This window comes from Lynx rufus, unplaced genomic scaffold, assembly GCF_022079265.1.
Source record: "Lynx rufus isolate CCGP_SWC_20201006 ecotype Redwood Valley unplaced genomic scaffold, mLynRuf1.p SCAF_9, whole genome shotgun sequence".
Taxonomy (NCBI): Eukaryota; Metazoa; Chordata; class Mammalia; order Carnivora; family Felidae; genus Lynx; species Lynx rufus.
The window spans coordinates 64708927-64728163 of NW_025814897.1; the positions used below are offsets into that span (position 1 = coordinate 64708927).

Here is a 19237-nt window from a genome sequence, read left to right on the forward strand (position 1 = left end):
TTCCACAACCATGAACAAGATGCACACTGGAGAGAGGCTGGAGTGAAAGGCAGTGGTGCCGAGGCGGGTGCTGCAGGCCTGGCTAGCCTGGGGTTGGCAAGCCCATTCTGAGGGTTGGAATGTGGGGAAATGGGCTCAGGAGAAGGGGCCCACCTCTCGGCCTGGGTTCCTCTCTGACCCACTCCTTTGCAAACCATGACTTGCCTCTGGAATGAGGAGACTGCCTCATAAACCTCAGAGCATTTACTCCTCTGGACTAGCCCAGATTCTGATGATTGTCACTTCCCCATTTAGCAATCAGATCTGCTTTTTCAGGCTGCCAAGCCCCTGAATGGCCTACCCTGGGCCTCTAGGTTTCGGCCTTCCTTTAAGCATGGAGGTGGGAGTGTTGGGCCAGCTCAGTCACATTAGCAGCCACCTCTCTCCCTCTTCCCTGCCTACAACCAGGTCAGATACACCCAAAAAGTGACTGAAGCCTCCTGTCTCTTGCTCAGAGCATTTTATGAACTCTGCCTCCCATTGGCCACTTTATTTCTTCTCCCTTTATGCTGCTTTCTGGTTTCTGGATCTCTCTGTTTCCTGTTAGTCCTTTGAGGTCCCTCTGGCTATCATTTGGGGTCTTCTTGGGATGTTTCATCTTCCCCTGTAGTGTGAGACCGAGAGAAGTAAGCATGCAGCATGCCAGCCTGGCCTGCTTAGAACCCTTATGGAGGGGAGGGATTGGCCACTCCTGGAAGGCATGTGTCAGTGGATGAAGGGCCTTGTGGCTGGCGTCCCCCATCCTCTGTGCTCCCTGCGGTGCTCAGGATGGGCCTCCATGCCGTGAGGTGTGCCTTGGGTCTGGAGAACTCTGGTGTGAGAGTTAGGAGGGACCGAGATCTGTGCGGAACTTGTTCCCACATAGCTCCTTGGTGAATGGTACCAGCTCCCTGGCCTCCTCAAAGAGTAGCCTCATTGCCGTTGGTGCGTCTGGCAGGCTGTGCCTCCACCTAAACCAGACCCAACACGCCCAGTCAAGTCAAGCACCACTGGGTCTGGAGTTCCATTCTAGGCCTTCCTGGCCAAGGGTGAGGTCATCGGGGTGGGGGGGATGATCTTGCCAGCTTTCAAGGCGCACCTTTCAATGGTCCTCCTCGTAGTAGTTTTGAAATCCTGTGACTTCCTGTTTAGGTGGGTGGTTTTGCACATGCAACCAGCATGTGCTGTCCTCACAAATTACACACTTCGTTTTAAAGTTGGTAAGATGTTTTCCCAACCTTTTAAGTGTAATTCTTTCCCCTCCACCCCCTTTTTAGTCCCAGGTGAATCACCACGGTGCTGCTAGTAATGAAACGTACCAGGAACGCTTGGCACGTCTAGAAGGAGATAAGGAGTCCCTCATTTTACAGGTGGGTCCTTTTTCATGGGAAACGGCTTATCCTGTTACCTCCGCCTCTGTAGGTGCCCTAAGTGGAAGGGAAGTACAAGAGGTTTTTTTTTCCCTGTTGGATTTATCCTGCTCCTGAAGTGTATGTTTTTTAAATAGACTCTTCCTGAAACAAAGCAGAAAGTCACTGAGGCCACAGTGAAATGCTGGACTGGCTTTCGGGCCGTGAATGTGTTCCTTTACTCATCCTTGTACTACTGAGCCTGTACACTGGAAGCTCTGTGGCCAGGCTGATGAATGAGGCCCTGTCCTCTAGGAGCCCAGGAATCTTCTAAGGGAGATAAGATGTGTCCTCATGTCTCTAATAAAACAGCCGTGAGTAATATGGATGTAAGGTTGGATGCTGACAGGATCAGGCCCAAATCGTCTGGAGCTGGATCTAGACTGATCACTTTGAGGCCAAATCCCCTGGAGCTGGTAACATGGGCTAATGAGCCTTTGATGACTTTCTTGCCTCAAAGAAAGGAACTCCAAAACTTGTTATGGAGAAAGATAGTCAAAGGAACATTTCAGTTCTGAAAACTCCTGTTCCTTGGCAGGACATGAAGTTGAGCATTCTTACATGAGGCCTTTTGTTGTGATAGGGGCTCTTTGCTGTGTTCACTCTCAAACGCATAAATCAAGCATTTGTTCAGTGCCTGGTATGTATCAGGCACTGTGATTGATGATTTGGAGGATCAGAAAGGACATATTCCAGTCCTGACTCCTTCAAAATCTTGTAGCGTGGTAGACAGGGCTGGTAGTGTTTTGGGAGAGGGGGCAGGGTAGGGTTCTAGAACCCTCCACTGTGGGCTTTAGCTTAGAGCACTGGAATTAAGAGGCTATTTGGCTTTTTTTCCTTCTATTTTATCTTATTCATCTTATGAATGTAAGAGTAATGAATGATTATTTTAGGAATTTTGGAAGTCAAAAAGAGAGTTTAACATTTTGGCCTTTTTTCCCTAGCCTTTTCTTTTTTTCCCTGTCCCTATTTTAAATACGCTTGGGCCAAATGTGCAATTATATAATTTATATCTTTTTTTCCCATTAATTTGTTAATTGAAAAAATATTTGAGGGGTACCTGGGTGGCTCACCCGGTTAAGCATCTGACTTCGACTCAGGTCGTGATCTCATGGTTCGTTCATGAGTTCAAGCCCTGCATCAGGCTCTCTGCTATCAGCACAGAGCTTGCTTCAGATCCTCTGTTCCCCTTTGTTCTCTGCCCCTCCCCCTCCCATGCTCATTTTTTTCTCTTTCTTTCTCTCTCAAAAATATATAATAAACATTAAATATGTATATGTAAGCGACTGCAATTTGGCAGACACTAGTTTTAGGTGCTGGGGTTGCAGCCGTGAAGAAAATAAACTAAGTTGCTGTTCTTACAGAATGTGTGTGTGTGTTGGGGGGGGGGGTGTCTCTCCAATAAACCAATACATAAAAGGTTTCTGACAGTGATAAATCCTATGGAGAAAAGGAAAGCAGGGTAAGGATTATGTAGTCAGGGAAGACCTCCCTGATAGGAGTCCTGAAGCAAGCTAGGGAGGAGGGATCCCCGTGGATGCCCAGAGAAGCACATTCCAGGCAGGGAGGCTGGCCCCGCACACACCCTGAGCAAGGAGTGTGCTTGGTGTATAGGATGAACAACAAGGGTCTGTGTGTCTGGAGTTGATGACTGTGAAGAAATCTGGTGGGGAGGAACTACCTTCAGAGAGGTAGGAGGGGGCAGATTATATAGCACATTATATCGCACATATTTTGAGGGATGTGTAATTTGAAACTCCATCCCAATGACGCAATTGATCAGAGTTTCCAATCTGAAATTTTGTGGCAAAAAGTATGAACTCACAAACCTTTGAACCAGGAACCTTTGTGGCTGAAACCACACATTCTGTTTAAAGGTACACAATTTAATAAAGTCCTCTGTGATAATGTTCTCTTTGGCATTCACAGTTTTGTTTTAAACCCTGAATCCTTCTTCGCATTCCGTATCTCCCTCTCTCTCTGCCCTTCCCCACTCACACTCTGTCTCTCCCTCAAAAATAAGATAAAATATTTAAAAAAAATTTTTTTAAACCCCGAATCCTTGAAGAATCCTTATTTCCAGTCCTAACACACATGGGAAACTAATCACAGAAGTCAGAAGTGGATCCTAATGGTTTCTATTCCAGGAGCTTGTGAACAGCCTTTCAGAGCTGCTCGTAGGTCACCACCCTGTTTTGTAGTGACCCATGGAGCCGGTTAGACCCTCAACATGGTAGAGCCTTTTGCTTAACTTACAAGGCAGCTCAGCCAGACTGAATTAATTCAATCACTTGGCCCAGAATGTTTTCCTAGATCTACTTGGAGAAGAACGAGGCAAATCACACATAACAAATTACTTTGTTTTCATAATACTTAAAACACACACACACACACACACACACACAATCTTCTGTGCTCACTTTGGCAGCATATATACTAAAATCAAAATCTTTATATCTTCATCAGAATGTCATTTTTTTAAGACAAGGATTTTCACCCCCTCCCTTTTTTTCCACTTCTGTATTCCCCACAGTGCCTAAAATTATGCCTAGCACAGAGTTAGGGACTCAAAGTATTTGTTTTTATTGAATAAAGGTCACCTTCTAGGATCTTTGTACAGTTGTCCCAATTTTCTGTGCCTCTCTCCATGATCTTTCTACTGAGTATTCAAGTTTGTAAGGAAAAAAAAAAAGTTTTGTAAAGAGCCCGTAGCCCTGCATGTCTTGAGTCTTACACACAGCTGAGCTACAGGGCATGGAACGCTGGAGACCACATATTCATGTGGGTACCGCCAGCGCATGGCCCTGAGGTGTGGTGCAGATGATATGTGTTAATCCTCATAATAAGATTAACCATAACGCAGCCTTCCCAAACAGAAACTCTGAAACCCAGGGAGCTCTGAAAGGCCACCCTCTGGATTCCTACCCCTTTGAAAGTAGAGCTAGTAGCTATAAAAGGCCAGGACTGCTGAGAGTGTTGGGTCATGAGGATTGAAAAAACCACCACGAAGGTTTGTGTTCAAGATGGGCCTAACTGGCAGAAGGCACCTGTTTTTGATTATAACTGGAATATTTGTACACTGTGTATCAACTCCAAGAATAGGTTTCAATAATTCATTATCCATTTGGGAACATAAAAATGGAGAGCTTAAAGTAGCAGTATTAATTTGGGTTTTTTTTTTTTCCTTTGTAAAGGGAGCTTTGTAATTTCTTTTAATGTTTATTTTTGAGAGAAAGCATGAGTGGGAGAGAAGCAGAAAGAGAGAGAGATAGGGAGACCCAGAATCCAGGCCCCAGACACAGGCCCCAGGTTCTGAGCTGTTAGCACAGAGCCTGACTCGGGGCTTGAACCCGCAAACTGCGAGATCATGACCTGAGCCAAAGTCAGATGCTTAACCAACTAAGCCATCCAGGTGCCCCTATAACTGATAGTTTATTTAAACGCTCATAAGTGAATTACATTAACTCCTTCATGCTCCAGCTATCATTCCTTTACAGACTGAGAAATCATTTAGGATAATCTATATGTAAATGACAATGACTCAACCATTGGTTGAAAACCAAAAGTGTCTAAAGGATCTTAATTTACCAGTCACTGATTTCTTTATTTGGGGAGGCCATCCATTCTCTTTCTTCATCTTCCTGCTCTGAGGCACCTTTTTAATAAAAGGGAGGATCTGGGGGCAGTTTGCTACTAGAGCAGACTATGGAAATCCTCCATATGTAGTTAGGGTATAATTTAAAGGACTTCCTATAAATGGATCTTTATTAATCCCAAGAGATCTTCTCCATGATTTTTAGAAAGACGACTTTCCTGCCACTCTATGTGCAATGTGGCATGTGTGTGTTATGACTAAGAGTCATGTTTTGGCCTGTGAAGCACAAAAACCTTTCTGGAGCCAAGTTTTGTCGGTGCTAATACATGCCCTTTACATCCCACATTCCTTAATTGCTTCAGAACACTCGCCTGATAGGTGAGCAGCCCTCACACCCTTATGAGAGAGGTAAGGTCATTGGTTAGTTTCCCCAGGAGTTTGGATTGCTCTTCCACGTGAGGTGGCAGAGCCCTGGCCTGCCGGCGGAGATCTGCCTTGAGGTCCGGACTGCCAGAGCGAGCTCTGTAAGAGGACTAAGGAGTGGGAGTCCAGCCCGGAGGCAGCTCTCCTGACTGCTGGGTATTTTTCTCTGGAGTGTGTCAAGAGCAGGAAATGTGACAACGTCAGTTAGGCAATGGCAAGGTAAGAAAACAGCTGGAGTTTTCTCTATCCAGGACACTCACTCCCCCCACCTGCTGCCCGCCAAAAAGAAAAGGCATTTTTATGTACGGATTAGTAGTATGGTTTCCCAGCAGTAGGTGAGCCATTTCTGCTCCTCTACCGTTGCTTTATTTCCTGGGGCAGGTGAGTGTCCTCACAGACCAAGTGGAAGCACAAGGAGAAAAGATTCGGGACCTGGAGGTGTGCCTGGAAGGACACCAGGTGAAACTCAATGCCGCCGAAGAGATGCTTCAACAGGTAAGGGCGTGAGGGCTGAAGGCCCTGGGGTTATAACGCAGCTCATGTGTTAAAAGTCGCTGTGTCCAGTCACCGCTCTCACTACTCACTCCCCCATCCTGCCTGGAGGTAGGCTGGGCGCTCTGCCTGTGGTGTTTGTACAGCAGGTGAAACTTGCCCCAACTGAGCTTTGCAGGGAGGGGTGAGAAGGGCTGGCCTGAGAGGAATAACCTGTTGAGCTGGTTAGACAGATTCCCAGGTGGCACTTGATCTAGCCAGGTTCAGGTTCAGGGGCGCCTGACAAAGTCACCCTTCTGACACCAGCCACAGCTTGACTGTTGGCGGCATCTGGGGTTTGAGGAAGTTGGTTAGCTTCCTGCGTGCCCCCTTCCCACCTCCCTCTTCCCCTCCCAGTTTGCGTAGTCTTCTTTGATAAAATGTATTACACACATAATATTTTAATGTAATTTAATTGCTGTCAACATGAAAAATGGAGCTGTTCTCATCCCATTCAATTAAATCTCGTAAATGTCTTGTTTCCTTTTCATCCTCCTTGTCATCGGGTATAGGTGTAATTTACAAAGCTCTCTGCACACCACAGATACGATTTGCTTCTCTGATTTTGTATGCTTAGCATCAGAGTGAAGTTTTTTCCATTTTTAAATCTTACTGTATACTACCACTGAGAGGCTTTTTTTTTTTTTGAAGGGAAAGTAAAATAATCATTTTTCTACCCTTGAACGATTTTACCGTATGGTAAATGATGAGCTGAATTTTTAGAAAGGGGTGTTGAGTTTTTATTCAGGCTTTTCCAAATCTTTTGAGAGGCTGATTAGAAATTTTATGAAATCTATCAAGATGATCTAATTTCCTTGAATGGTTCTTATAGTTACAGCAATTTTAGGAAACACACACACACACACACACACACACACACACACACACAAACTTCAATCACGGTTCATGCTTTGGAGCTCCTGGAATAGTCCTTGTTGCATGGGAGGTTCTCATTAATTATTTAAAGAATGACAGTCCATTAACATGCATGGGTTCAAGTAGATGGCTGCTTATATGTAATCTTTCCCCCAGAGCTTGAATGTTTTTTGTTGTCATGATCAGCATAAAATTCAAATAGCGTTTTGATAGAATGGTAATGAACACAGGCTTTGCATTTGACCTTTGGTCTTAGGAGAAACGTTTGCTTCCAAGTATTTCTTAGTTTTTAGTGCATTTCGAGAACTTTTTTTTTTTTAAGTCAGTACTTCTGTGTAGATGTCCTCAACTAGATGGAACTAGTCCCAACAGCTCAGAAGCCGTATGCTTTCTAGTTTGCTTTCTTTTCATCTCTGATTAATAAGTTACCACATTCGTGGCTCCATTTGATTTTTCTATTTAAATTGTGTGCATTTCTCTTGCTCATCATATTCCCTGAGTAGCAGGAGTTGAGTTTATTTTTTTAAGCTGGGTCTTCTTTTTGAAAACCAGGAAAGAAAATGGAAAGCTCTCTAAGGGCGGGAAAGCATTTCACAAAGAGTGATAGAGGTGTGGCTTTGAGGTGGGGATAGAGTATTGCAAAACCCCAGACAGGGAACAAAGAAGATTTGAATGTGGAAGGGAACGTGTCTGGAGAACGTCAGGTTGATGTTTCAGGAAGGCATTGCCTGGTGGCAGTCCCCGGGATCGGAGGTCAGAGCATGGCTGCATTTGGTGCCTGAGCTACCTGACCGCCTGTCCCGGCTGCTCTTCCAGGGCTGACCTACACCCCTCTCTGTGCAGTGGTTCTGCTCCCTCGTCAGCGTCTCTGGGTCAAGGAGTCTGGTGTCGGTTCCCAACTCCACCTGGTTAGGCTGTCTTGCTCTTCAAACATCCGCCCATGGACTGGATTTTAGACTTTTGAAAAAGTCTTAAGGTCAATTATCTTTTGTGTGTGGATGAGGTATCAGGCCTGTGGTTCGTGTGTGCCACAGAGGTGGATGTCTTGGCTTGGTATGTTTTGGAGTGTGGTAGGTCTTATTTGTCACCTCTCAGGTTTAAAGATCTTCCCTTGAACTTACCCAAGTTATTTTTATGCTCATAACGTTCACTGTGTTCCCTCCATCTTTCAAGGATAAAACGAAGGGAGTGTGGAAGACTCCTCTTTGGCACCTCCTGAGTTCAACTCACGGGACTTATTTGAGCCTCGGCTCCCATTTGTGTGTTTGCTGGGCTTGGTGGTACCTGAGCTGGAGACGTTTGGGTTCCCAGCTCTGAAGCCCGAGTTGAACCCTCTGTGGCACATGCCAGTCCTTTCCTGAAATCTGCTTGATGCTGTTTGAAAAGGCACTTCTTTCTTGCCCCACGGTGCTGAGGTAATGCCGTCTGTAGCTTACAGGATGTTATGCATGTGTCCTCTGAACTGAGGACAGGCAGGGACTTGCTTGTCTGATGCTGATATCCTGGACTGCAGGGCTCTTGGCTTCTGGTGGTAGGAACTAGGAGGACTCCCAGCCCTGAGGAGGAGGAGGGACGCAAACAATTGCCTCTTTTTGCCAGCCCTTGGAGACTATTCATGCTCTGAGCCAAGCCTGGCCTCCTGCTCTGAGGCCTGCGGAGCTCTGAGTGAGGCCCCTTCCCAATCAGTGTGAGGCCTGGCCTTCTGACAACTGCCTGTTGACGCCACCGCCCTTGGGTACGCCGTCCCTGGGAGCACTACGCCTACGCATGGAGTGGCCTTGTCTAAAGGAGGCACTTGCTCCCCGCCTTTAGCTGACTGCCCATGTAGGCCCGGTGCTGTAAGATAGTCTCATTCTTCACAGCAGGTGGGAAATCCAGATTTAAAGATAAGTCTATTTTTAAAGCATTGGCAACTAATTTAAAGGGAAAAAAATAAATACTGTGTGAACCACACCGTGCATACCTGCAGGCCAAGCCTGGTCCGCAGACCTGTAGTCTACAACCCCTGCTCTAGCCTCTAGCCCCCTCCACTGTCTGGAATAGCTCCTGGAGGACTTAAGGAAACCCAAACCCAACCAGTATAGCCCATGCCCTGTGCTTACATAGGCTCCAGCAACCCCACTGAGCCATCTCTCTCCACAGCTGCTTTGTCCGCCTCCCTCCAGCAGGAGCCCAAGAGGGGAGGGAGTTAGCACCCCTCAGCCTGTCCCTGCTGAATGCTGATCTCTCAGGTCCCATCTGTTTTCCTCTTTGCATTAACCCATCTAAAGAGCGTGAATGAAGGCCTTGGGGTTAGAGAGGCAAGCCAGAACCAAATAGTATTAGCACCCGCCGGTCTATGTGAGCAGCACATAGGTGATGGATGCATTTGAGGGTAAAATATTTTTGCAGCCCCCTGCAAAATTCAGGGTGGCAAAGGGGAACCTCTGAGCCTCTTTGGGGACTGCCTCTGGAAGCACCTACTCAGGGATGGTCTCAGACTCCCTGAACAGGTGTGTATTTTCCAGGAAATCCATAAATGGGTCTCCAAGAGGCCGCAGCCTAGGTTTGTTTTCATAGGTCTGGGACAGTCTGGCCTGGGTACAGAGCTCACAGGGCTGACCTCTGCCTTCTGTATCCTAAGCAGGTCAAGGCATTGCCTACCAGCATCTCTGAGAGCTGCACCCCTGGGCTGTCTAGAATTAGCACCCTGAGAATATAGGCATGGACCAGCCATATCCTTGTTGTAACTAGCTCAGACCGTGCTGGCGACAAAATCTACGCCACAGGATGGGTTCTCCGTGGCCCTGCTGATGCATTGAGGTCCCTGGTGACTTTTTCTAAAGTGGCCTCTGGAGTCTATTAGGGCCCTGCACAGCAAACTTCTCTGCCTCTGATTGTTGACCCTTCTCCAGAGGATGATGACTTTGAGGAAGAAGCTGATGTTACTTAGTGGATAATAGACTTTATACAGAGCTGACAGCCAAATGGAGCACTTTCCAGAGACTAGCTGTTTACAGATGTAATCAATGTCGAGAGCAGAAACAGTGTTAAGTGTCAAAAAGAGGACAGGCTAGGAGAGCCAAATGGGGAGGAAGTAAAGAATGCAAACTTCCTTGTGAAGAACCCAAACTTTGGGGAAATCCTGCAGGACAACAGCTTCGATTTCAGACCTCCCACCTGACCTAGAGCCCCAGATGTTAGGCATCCTCATTGTTTTGGCTATCTTTCAGGTGAGGTGTGGAAAGACAAATTTCTGGGATTTGGAGTGAGTCTACATGCCTTTCTGTTGATCCAGGAAAGTTGTCAAACCTGTGTTCTTATATAGTGAGAACAGGGATGATCATATGGGCTCCATATTGCCCACTTCTTAGAGCTGTTATTTCAGTTTTGTTAAAACCGAACTCTCTCACAAGTCATCAGTTTTAAGATCTTGAGCATGCACGGGGCGCCTGGGTGGCTCAGTCGGTTAAGCGTCCAACTTCGGCTCAGGTCATGATCTCACGGTTCGTGGGTTCAAGCCCTGCATCAGGCTCTGTGCTGACAGCTCAGAGCCTGGAGCCTGTTTCAGATTCTGTATCTCCCTCTCTCTCTGCCCCTCCCCCACTCACGCTCTCCCTCTGTCTCAAAAATAAATAAACATTAAAAAAAGATCTTGAGCATGCGGATTAAGGGCCTAAGATACCCAGTTCCTGCCCTTGAGTTGAGTGAAGGACAATGTGCCCGGGTTTATGAACTCAAAAGTGTCGTCAGCACCTGGCAGATAAATTTTCCAAGGGTACCTTTAAAGGGGTATCTCTGTCTCAAAAAGAATAGTAAACAGAGCTATGTACCCCTGATTCTGTGGAAGCACGACCCTGTCTCAGAGGTGAGACACCTGATTTGTGACTGAAGAAAACCAGGATTTGCCAGTTCTTCCCCAAACCTGCCCCCTGGGAGATGTAGGAGCCAGAAATAACTGCTTTCTTCAAGCTGATCTTATTCGACGTTGAATCTCCATACCACCATGCAAAGTAGGTGTTCTTTGTTCACAGATGAGGGGGCTGAGGTTCCAGAGAGATGGTTTCCGTAGTGGGGGCTGAGTCTGGACTCGAACCCAGGTTGACAACAAGCCCCTCGCTGCAGTGTTACTCATGAAAGCGGCTTTCTGGCACAGCCTAGGCCTCTTACTTCAAAGAGCAAAGGGATGCATTTTTTCCTTTCATGTCTTTCCATGGCCTCTTCCTTCACTCTGGTTTCAGATTGCCAGTCTGGCTCCAGTCCTCTGTCATTGGTCAGTAACTCCCTGGGTCATGTTCCACACTTAAAGATGGAAGTAATTGCTTCAAGATGTGGCCCTTTAAGGAGAGAATAAATTGAAAGGCCACTTCTTTTTATCAGCTCCAGTCTCAGACTGAGCTTTGGAAAAAGGAAATGATGGTTTTCTCTGAGATGTAAGTTTTTTTTCCATCTCCAAGAAAGGAGGTGTCTTTGCCCTTCTGGAAGAGGTTACTGGTAGTGGTGAAGTGAGAGGGGTGAGTGATGATTTTGTTCATTGGTTTTTGTTTTTTGTTTTTTTCCCATAAAGTTTCATTACCTAGTTTCATGGTTTGTAGTAACAAAAATCACCTGCCTCATGTACCACCCACTCCTCTCCCCTTGCCCTCTGTCCCTAGGCAACCTGGAAACAATTGGGAAAGCAGAAGTTAATGCAGCTTATGAAACCTGTCCCCCTTCTCTCCAGCCCCCTGTCTCCCCACGCCTCACCTCCCCCCACATTATGGTAGCTGCATGATTCAGAGAGACTCCCAGCTAGATCTACCCTGTAGGTTGGAGCAGGGACCAAGCCTCGCCTTCGTGCTCCAGACAAATGGGCTGGATCCAGTCTTTAGGCTGAGAGCTAGGGATCCAACAACCTTTCTCTTAAGGGGTAGACTGGAGTGAAAGAAGCTAGCAAAAGAAACAGAAGAAAAAAAAAGACAGATCAGGAAATTGGAAGGAAGGATGGGATGGCAAGTGTTATCTTACACTGATCAGTGGGTGAAGAGTTAAATGGTTGAAAGCTGAGAAGTACAGGTTGCGTCTGAAAGTTGGGACATTGGTCCCCAGAACCAGAACTGTTTGTGTGCCCTACCTGGTGAAGGCAGAATCTGGGTTGCAGGCATCCAGACAGGGAAGTGAGGAAGAAGAGGCAGCAAGGGTTAGGTTATTCTTTCTAGAACTTGACTGGGAAGGGGTGAGGGAGGGGATGAGGAGAGAGTGCATTCATAGAAACAGTGCACACAGAACATGCATTTGCCTAGCGAGAGCACAAGAGAGTTGATGATGGTTGCTTAAGGGGAAGGCAAGGTCAAGAGGGAAAGTTCTTTTGAATGTCAGAAATTTGATCATGTTTATAGCCTGAGGAATGGGAGCTGATGGTGAAAGAGATTAAATGCCTGTCAGAGTAGATGATTAATGGTCCTACCCTTGCGAAGCACAGACTGGGTGGGAACTTCCTCACAGTCAGGACAGAGGTGAGGGGGAGCCGAGGACCATGTGAGTAGTCGTCCTTCGTCCTTCAGACTTACTGGCTGGAGGGAGAAGCCGGACCAGAACTCAGAGATCACAGCCAAACACTAACGATTGACCGGGGAGGTAACTTGAAAGCCTGAACATCAAGCTATGTGGGTATGGCATGAAGTCTAGAGACTGAGAGATAGTCAGCAATGGGAAGGAGGGTCAGATGGGGTAATTCCAGAGCACACTCTGGAATCTTTGTGTCCTTGAACATATGCTTTCTATGTGCAACCTGGAAACTTACTAGGCTTGAGAGTGGTTCTTAAAGGTGAAAGAACCCAATGTGAGACATGGACTTGCTTGCTCTAAGACATGGATTTAAGAGACATGAATGAGAGATGATTCCAGGAGATTTTGAAAAAAGGGATGTAAGCTCAACAAATGAACAGATTATTTTAAAATACCTTTCCGGGGGTGGCTGGGTGGCTCAGTCAGTTAAGCATCTGACTTCGGCTCAGGTCATGATCTCATGGTTCACAGGTTTGAGCCCTGCATTGGGCTCTCCACTGTCAGCACAAAGTCTGCTTTGGATCCTGTCTCCCTCTCTCTCTCTGCTTCTCCCCTGCTTGCATGTACATTCTCTCTCTCCCTCCCTCCCTCCCTCCCTCCCTCCCTCCCTCCCTCCCTCTCAAAAATAAATATTTAAAATACCTTTTCAGTATACAGGAGAGGTTATTTGAGGAGAAGAGGAAGAAAGGGTAAGGTTTATGGCTGGAGGAGAATGGGAAAGATTTGGAACAATCTCTGAAAGGAACCAACCAGAGATGAACGCAAGGGTGCCAGGCGGTATTGGAAGATCAGCTCTAATTAGATAGTGTAAATTTGTATGGAAACCAATTGGCATCATCAAGTGTCTTTCACTAGCAATTTTCAGGCCACAGGGAGTAGAAACATAGACAAAAGACTTTGAGGTTTGGCATGGACTGGGCTCTGGTAAAGCAAATGCACTTTAGGTCTAAGGGTAGGGATGAACTGGAATGAGGAATTTTCTGGTGCAGATATGATACACTTGAAATGACCTCAGGTATAGAATGGATAAGGAGGCAAATACTACTTAAGGGAAGTTAATTAACTAGGAAAACAGGTAAGTATTGGCCACAGTAGAAGAAATGAAAGATTGTTTGAGTCTGTAAGTGGGAAACTTGAAAGGTTAGAGGACTGTGGCCAAAGGAGACTGTATCAGAGCTGAAGATTTTAGAAGCAGAGCAAATGCATTCTGGATAAAGATGACGGCTAAGATGATGGCCATCCTGCTGAGAAACTGAGGCAAGGTGGAAGCAAACCTGTTGGTGTTGTGCTCAAGAAAGGTGAAACCAGAGTGGATATTGGAAGACTAACAAGGAGGGAACAAGGATGTTGAAGTTACTGAGGAGAAGGAATGTGCCCAAACTAGGTAGAGAAACCATTGATCAAAAGAAAAAAGCCCTGAGGAAAATGAGAGACTGTCTTGGGTTCTGGATAAGTTGTCTTGGGTTCTGGAATGTGCTGTAACTGAATGGCACCACTTTAGAAGAGGAGGGCAGATGTAGATGATCAATAAGGACAGTAGTGGTCTAGAAGCATGTCCAGTAAAGTTGGGTTGTCGAAACAGGATGGACTCCACTTGAGATGACTGGGAAGGGTATGTGATAGGCTGCAGAAGTCAGGATTCAGTTTATGCTGGAAGGAGAAGGAACAGTTGAAAAGGTAGGGTAAACCTTCTTTAGACACATATGATAGAGAATATAACACGTAATAGTGGCTGGGGACCATGTGTACCTGGAGATGGAAAGTGGAGCTGGACTGGATGAGCTTGTTGAAGGCTGATTTTGAATTCAGGGAGTAGGACAGTACTTACCAATGACAAGCATGAGGGGTAAGGACAATGAAAGGTAGAGGCATATGCTAATAGATATAATAGCTGGAATATAATCACTAATAACTGGAACTCCCACTTGGGATGTTAGTGTAACCAATTGGAACCCTGCCGTGACCAACTGGAACGGCTATTGGAACTTTAGTACAACCAATTAGAATATTATCCTTGTCAGTGGGAACATTGGTGTGACCAATTACAACCTGGCAACCTAAAATAGCTAGAGGGATTTTGGCATTAACAGAAGTGGAATAGATTCCTACTGTTCAGGAGAGATACATTCTGAGGCTTTTTTTGATCCCATCAAGGCGGCAGTATCGTGAATGTTGCTTAGCGGGCAAACTGCATGTAAGATATTCAAGCACTCAGTGGGCTGTGTTTTTAATAATCATATCCCTAGGCCTTGACTTCTGGTAGATACTTAAAAACATGTTGACTAAATGATTGAAGTCTGGAATGGAATGGAACAACATTTTCTCAATTGTCTGTACTCTAAAGCAATTGTTGCTATCTGATTTATAGAATTACTTCTCTACCCCTTTGCATTGGTGGCTTGGAGAGCTCACGTACACGGTATAGTCCATATCTAGCAACCCACAGAACTTTAGGAGTTTTATACCAGCGGTGGCTCTGGCCTCAACTTCTTTTCCTGCCTGCTTTAACTTTTATGATTTTACATTTTAACTTAAATTGTCCATTATTCAAACCGCCTCAAGTCATTTGTGGAACAAAACAGGTAGATGAAAGGATGGAGAGAGAAACGTAGAATGAGGTGGTGGAACAGAGGGGAAGGTGAGGAAGGAAGAGAGAGGAGGTGGGAGTGAGTAAGTGGTATCAGAGAGGATTAGATCTTCAGAGAGCCTTTGCGCCAGGCCCTGGTAGAGAGTGTGCGCTCAACAAAATCTTAACAGTTTGAGTGGCTATTTCCTCACTCCGTGACTCCGTGAATAATTGTTGATTGGCTTTTTTTTCAGCAGGTATTTTTTTTTCTTTTATTTTCCTTAAAATTCTTGGACTTCTTCCTCTGTTTGGGAAACCATATGATACGTTAGACAGAAAAGAGTTTTGGAATCAAACAGACTTTGGTTTGCAAACTAACGCACTCTGCTGTTGTTGACTGGCATGTGTCTTTGGTCAAGACAAGGCCAGTCTCTGGGCCAGGTTAGTATTTACTGTCTATTACTCAGGTCAGGATAGTATTTACCGTCAAATCACCAGGAGGGTTTATTGAAAGCATGTATGTAAAGTACCCTGTGGGGTCTGGCACAGAGGAGGCACTCATTGAATCTGTGTGTCTTCTCTCCTTCCCCACCTCCACCATTATACACATTGATCTGGCTGACTACTCATGACCAAGTACGCTGTGGTTCTCACATGGCAGGGTCACTGCCTCTGTGCTGTAAGCTAGTTCAAGTCTAGCTGAAACAGGAAGAGCTGGCCTCCTTTGCCCAGTGCTCAGTGAGTTCATTTTGCTGAACTTCTAGGTACCCGTCCCTTCAGATTAGCAGATGAAGAGTTTGTAGCCTGGCTTTCTGACACATTGAGGGGCTTGGCCTAGGGAATCATGTTTTCCTAGTTAAGATCTGTGTCCTGTGTGGTTTGGTTTGTAGTCTGAGGACGGTTCAGAATATATGAAATCATAGCTATTGGTCAGAATGTTGATCACCATTCTTGTATGAGGGTTAGGTTGCCCAACTTAATATAGAAAGTTCATACTGAGATGGAATAGTGTATCTTTTCTGTCTGCTGATTTGGCTGGTCACTCTCCTGATGGCCATACTGTAGTCTCATTGCTGGAAACCGTGTCTCCCGTGTGCCAAGACTCTGGAGCTCATGGACCATGGCCTTTGGCCAATGGAGAAGTGTTGCCCCTGGACCAGAAATGTTCCTGGTTTTTGAGGTCCTTCATAATCCCTAGTGGTTCCCAGCAGGTATTTTGTCAATCACCTTTGTTTTTTGTCTTATTTAATTTTTGTCATATTAATTATATGTATTAATGGCAGGTTGCCGTCTACTACTGTTCTTATTATGGTAGGGCAGGACTGATAACCTTCCTGAGTCTGGTCTTACAATAAGGGAAGAACAATTTTCTTACCTACATACCGTAGTGGCTAGAAAAGATCCATTATCACATAGGCTAGGAAAAGTCTGTATCACATAAACAGGATTCTGTCATTTAATAAATACTCATTGAATATCTGCTTTATGCTCTAGCTCCCTCCTAGACTCCTTGCAGTGAGACCTTAAAATGAAATTTGTTGAAAATGTGGGCTGAACATTGAGCCCAGGAGGTGATTTGGAATCCTTGGTTTTAAAAAAGATATTGTTAACGTAAGCTTGGGTTTGTTTGTGTTTTTTTGTTTGTTTTGGTTGAAAGGACCCGCTGCTTTGCATTGGAAATAGAGATGGAGAAGTTTCGTTCTTTGAGCAAAACTGTCCCTTTTTCTGTACTTGGAAATAATGGCTTCTAATGGCAAACTTGTTTTTTGAGAGCTATAGTTCACATTGTTTCTCAGAGCACAGTGGGTGGTGCCAGGGGCTGTGCTCTCCCTGAGTGACCCAGTATCAGCTGAGACCTGTCCCTAATAGCCCTGTAGCTCATATGTAGCAGTCTCAGCTCTGTTGTCCAACAGAGTTTGCCTTGTATGCTCTGGATGGAGCTACAGCTGTCCTTGTTGCCATGGAGGCTCTGATTTTGACATCTGGTTTTGCTTGCAGGAGCTGCTAAGTCGCACATCTCTTGAGACCCAGAAGCTTGATCTGATGACTGAAGTTTCTGAGCTGAAACTCAAGCTGGTTGGCATGGAGAAGGAGCAGAGAGAGCAGGAGGAGAAGCAGAGAAAAGCAGAGGTGAGTGTGATAGACCAAATTCTGGGGGATCCATACAGTTCTAAACTCAGAGCAGAGGAAACTATCCTAATGTGGATTCAGGCCATCTGGTCAACCCCAAGCCTGGCAGCCACTGGGCGCCAGAAGCATCTATGCACTAGAGACACAATGATCTGTTAATACCAAGTTATCAGGTTTTGCTGTGGCTGCAGATTTCAGCAATGCCCAAACCACCCAGTTTTGGCTCTAAGGCTTTATCCTCCCTCAAGCTGCTGACAAGGATAGAAAGGGAAGCATTAGAGGGGGAAGGATCAGGCAAGATGTGAAGGGACCCAAGATGTCCTCTGTGAGAACCAAGGTAATGAGGATATATCTGGGGTGAAGTCAGCTGCCCAATAGGCTACCATCACTATATCCAAGGAGTCTGGAGACATTCTTTGATGTGCTTTTCACTGACCTAGATGGAACCCTTAGATTATGTTTCTTTTCTCCTGATAGGTCATAGGAGGAAGCCCATGTACAGGCCTTCTGTTAATGTTTTCCTGCATTGTTCCTGTTTTTGTTTTACACTCTATAATGCCATTGGCCAGAACATGCCAGACTCCTTTTTAGGATAAATGTTTTGTGTAAATTTTAGGCTCAGAGTTGCTTTTGTTGAGAAAGAACATCCTGTTTTAACCTTAGATAACCACCTTCCATATGTCTCTACCTACAAGTGCCCATATTTGCACCTGGCATGTAAGATGTAGAAGGAAGATAGGCTATAGGTTTAGAAGCACATTGGTTCAATCACTAACCTAACTGCTTAAGAGGTCTTTGAATTTCATTCAACAAGTTAGCTGCTTAATTTCTCGAGACTTTATTTATCTGTAAAATAGGTAACTGTGTGAAGTCCAAATAAAAATCACAAAAGTCCCTATCATAGTGCCTGGCATCCTGTAGGTACTTGGTTCATATATACTCCCTCGCAACATTTAGCTCTCTTCAAAATCTAAAAGTGGATATCATTCCTTTCTATTAAGCACCCCCATTATTGTGCACTGAAACCTGCCCTATTGCTGTGTTTACACAGTGTTAAATGCTGGTGATTGAGACACTTAAAACGGGTGGGCAATTCTGTGCATTGCTTTTGAGAAGCTGCTCATTGTAAGTAGAGTTGCCAAAAGATCTCTCCATTAACCTGAAGACCCTGTCTTGTAGTGATTAAGAGGGCGGGGCCTTGAATCAGATCTTACAGCTGTAATGCAAGCTGAGCTGCTCATTAGCTTTGTCATTGTAGGCATAACACAACCTGTTTCTCCCTCTGTAAAGTGGAGAGAGTAACACTTCCTATTTCCTGAGTGGTTTGGAGGAGGGAATGAGATAATTCATGTATAGTCCTTAGCATAGTGCTGGACACATAGTAACCGCTACCTTTTATCAATTACTTACTGATTGTGTTACAAAGCATCCTGCAAATGGACATGTAGGTTAAGATACATTTATAAACTGCAAAGGTCCCGCAGAATGAAAGCTTACCTTTGTGAGGAGTTAGTTAAATAGAGTGCTTTTTAAAAAAAAACAAAAACAAAAACAAAACTTTTTTAGTGTTTATTTTTGAGAGATAGCATGGCCAGGGGAGGGGCAGAGAGAGAGGGAGACACGGAATCCGAAGCAGGCTCCAGGCTCCGAGCTGTCAGCACAGAGCCCGATGTGGGGCTCGAACTCACAAACCACAGGACCATAACCTGAGCCGAAATCGGATGCTTAGCCAACTGAGCCACCCAGGCACCTCAAATACACTTTGCTTTTTAAATGTTCAGAAAGAAGCAACTGAATTTTCTCCAGGTTTGGAGTTGTGTTTTTACCAACGTCTCGAGGTGTGTGATGACACGGGAACATAGGTTAGGGCTCTGGGGGCAGAATTCAGTAAACTCGGAGACGCCTTGAAGTGACAGAGACAAGTCAAAACCACTTAAATTAAAAAAAAAAAAAAAAAAAAAGAAGTATAGGTGGGAGAGTATTAGGTCACACAGCTTGAAGAGTCCAGAGTTTAAAGTCCAATATCACTAGATCCACGTGACCTCCCAATGTCATTAAAAATCAGCCTTAGCGTACATCTTGGTTCTGACTTAGCCTTATTGTCAAGAAGGGTCTCTGCACTACATCCTATCGGCCTGGAGACCTGGCAGAGAGAGCACCTTT

At 45.4% G+C, this 19237-nt stretch overlaps 1 protein-coding gene across 7 annotated transcripts in view; it reads left to right on the plus strand.

Moving 5' to 3' along the window:
- The window catches only part of PPFIBP2 (PPFIA binding protein 2), a 148927-nt gene that overhangs the window by 78378 nt on the left and 51312 nt on the right, over positions 1–19237 (plus strand). For 6 of the 7 annotated variants that reach the window (XM_047071289.1, XM_047071290.1, XM_047071286.1 and 3 more), the window contains exons 4-6: positions 1296–1388; positions 5827–5940; positions 16943–17074. In XM_047071289.1, coding sequence (XP_046927245.1) covers positions 1296–1388; positions 5827–5940; positions 16943–17074 — 339 coding nt within the window. The remainder of the gene's footprint in view (positions 1–1295; positions 1389–5826; positions 5941–16942; positions 17075–19237) is intronic. The other variant, XM_047071292.1, reaches the window with a different exon arrangement.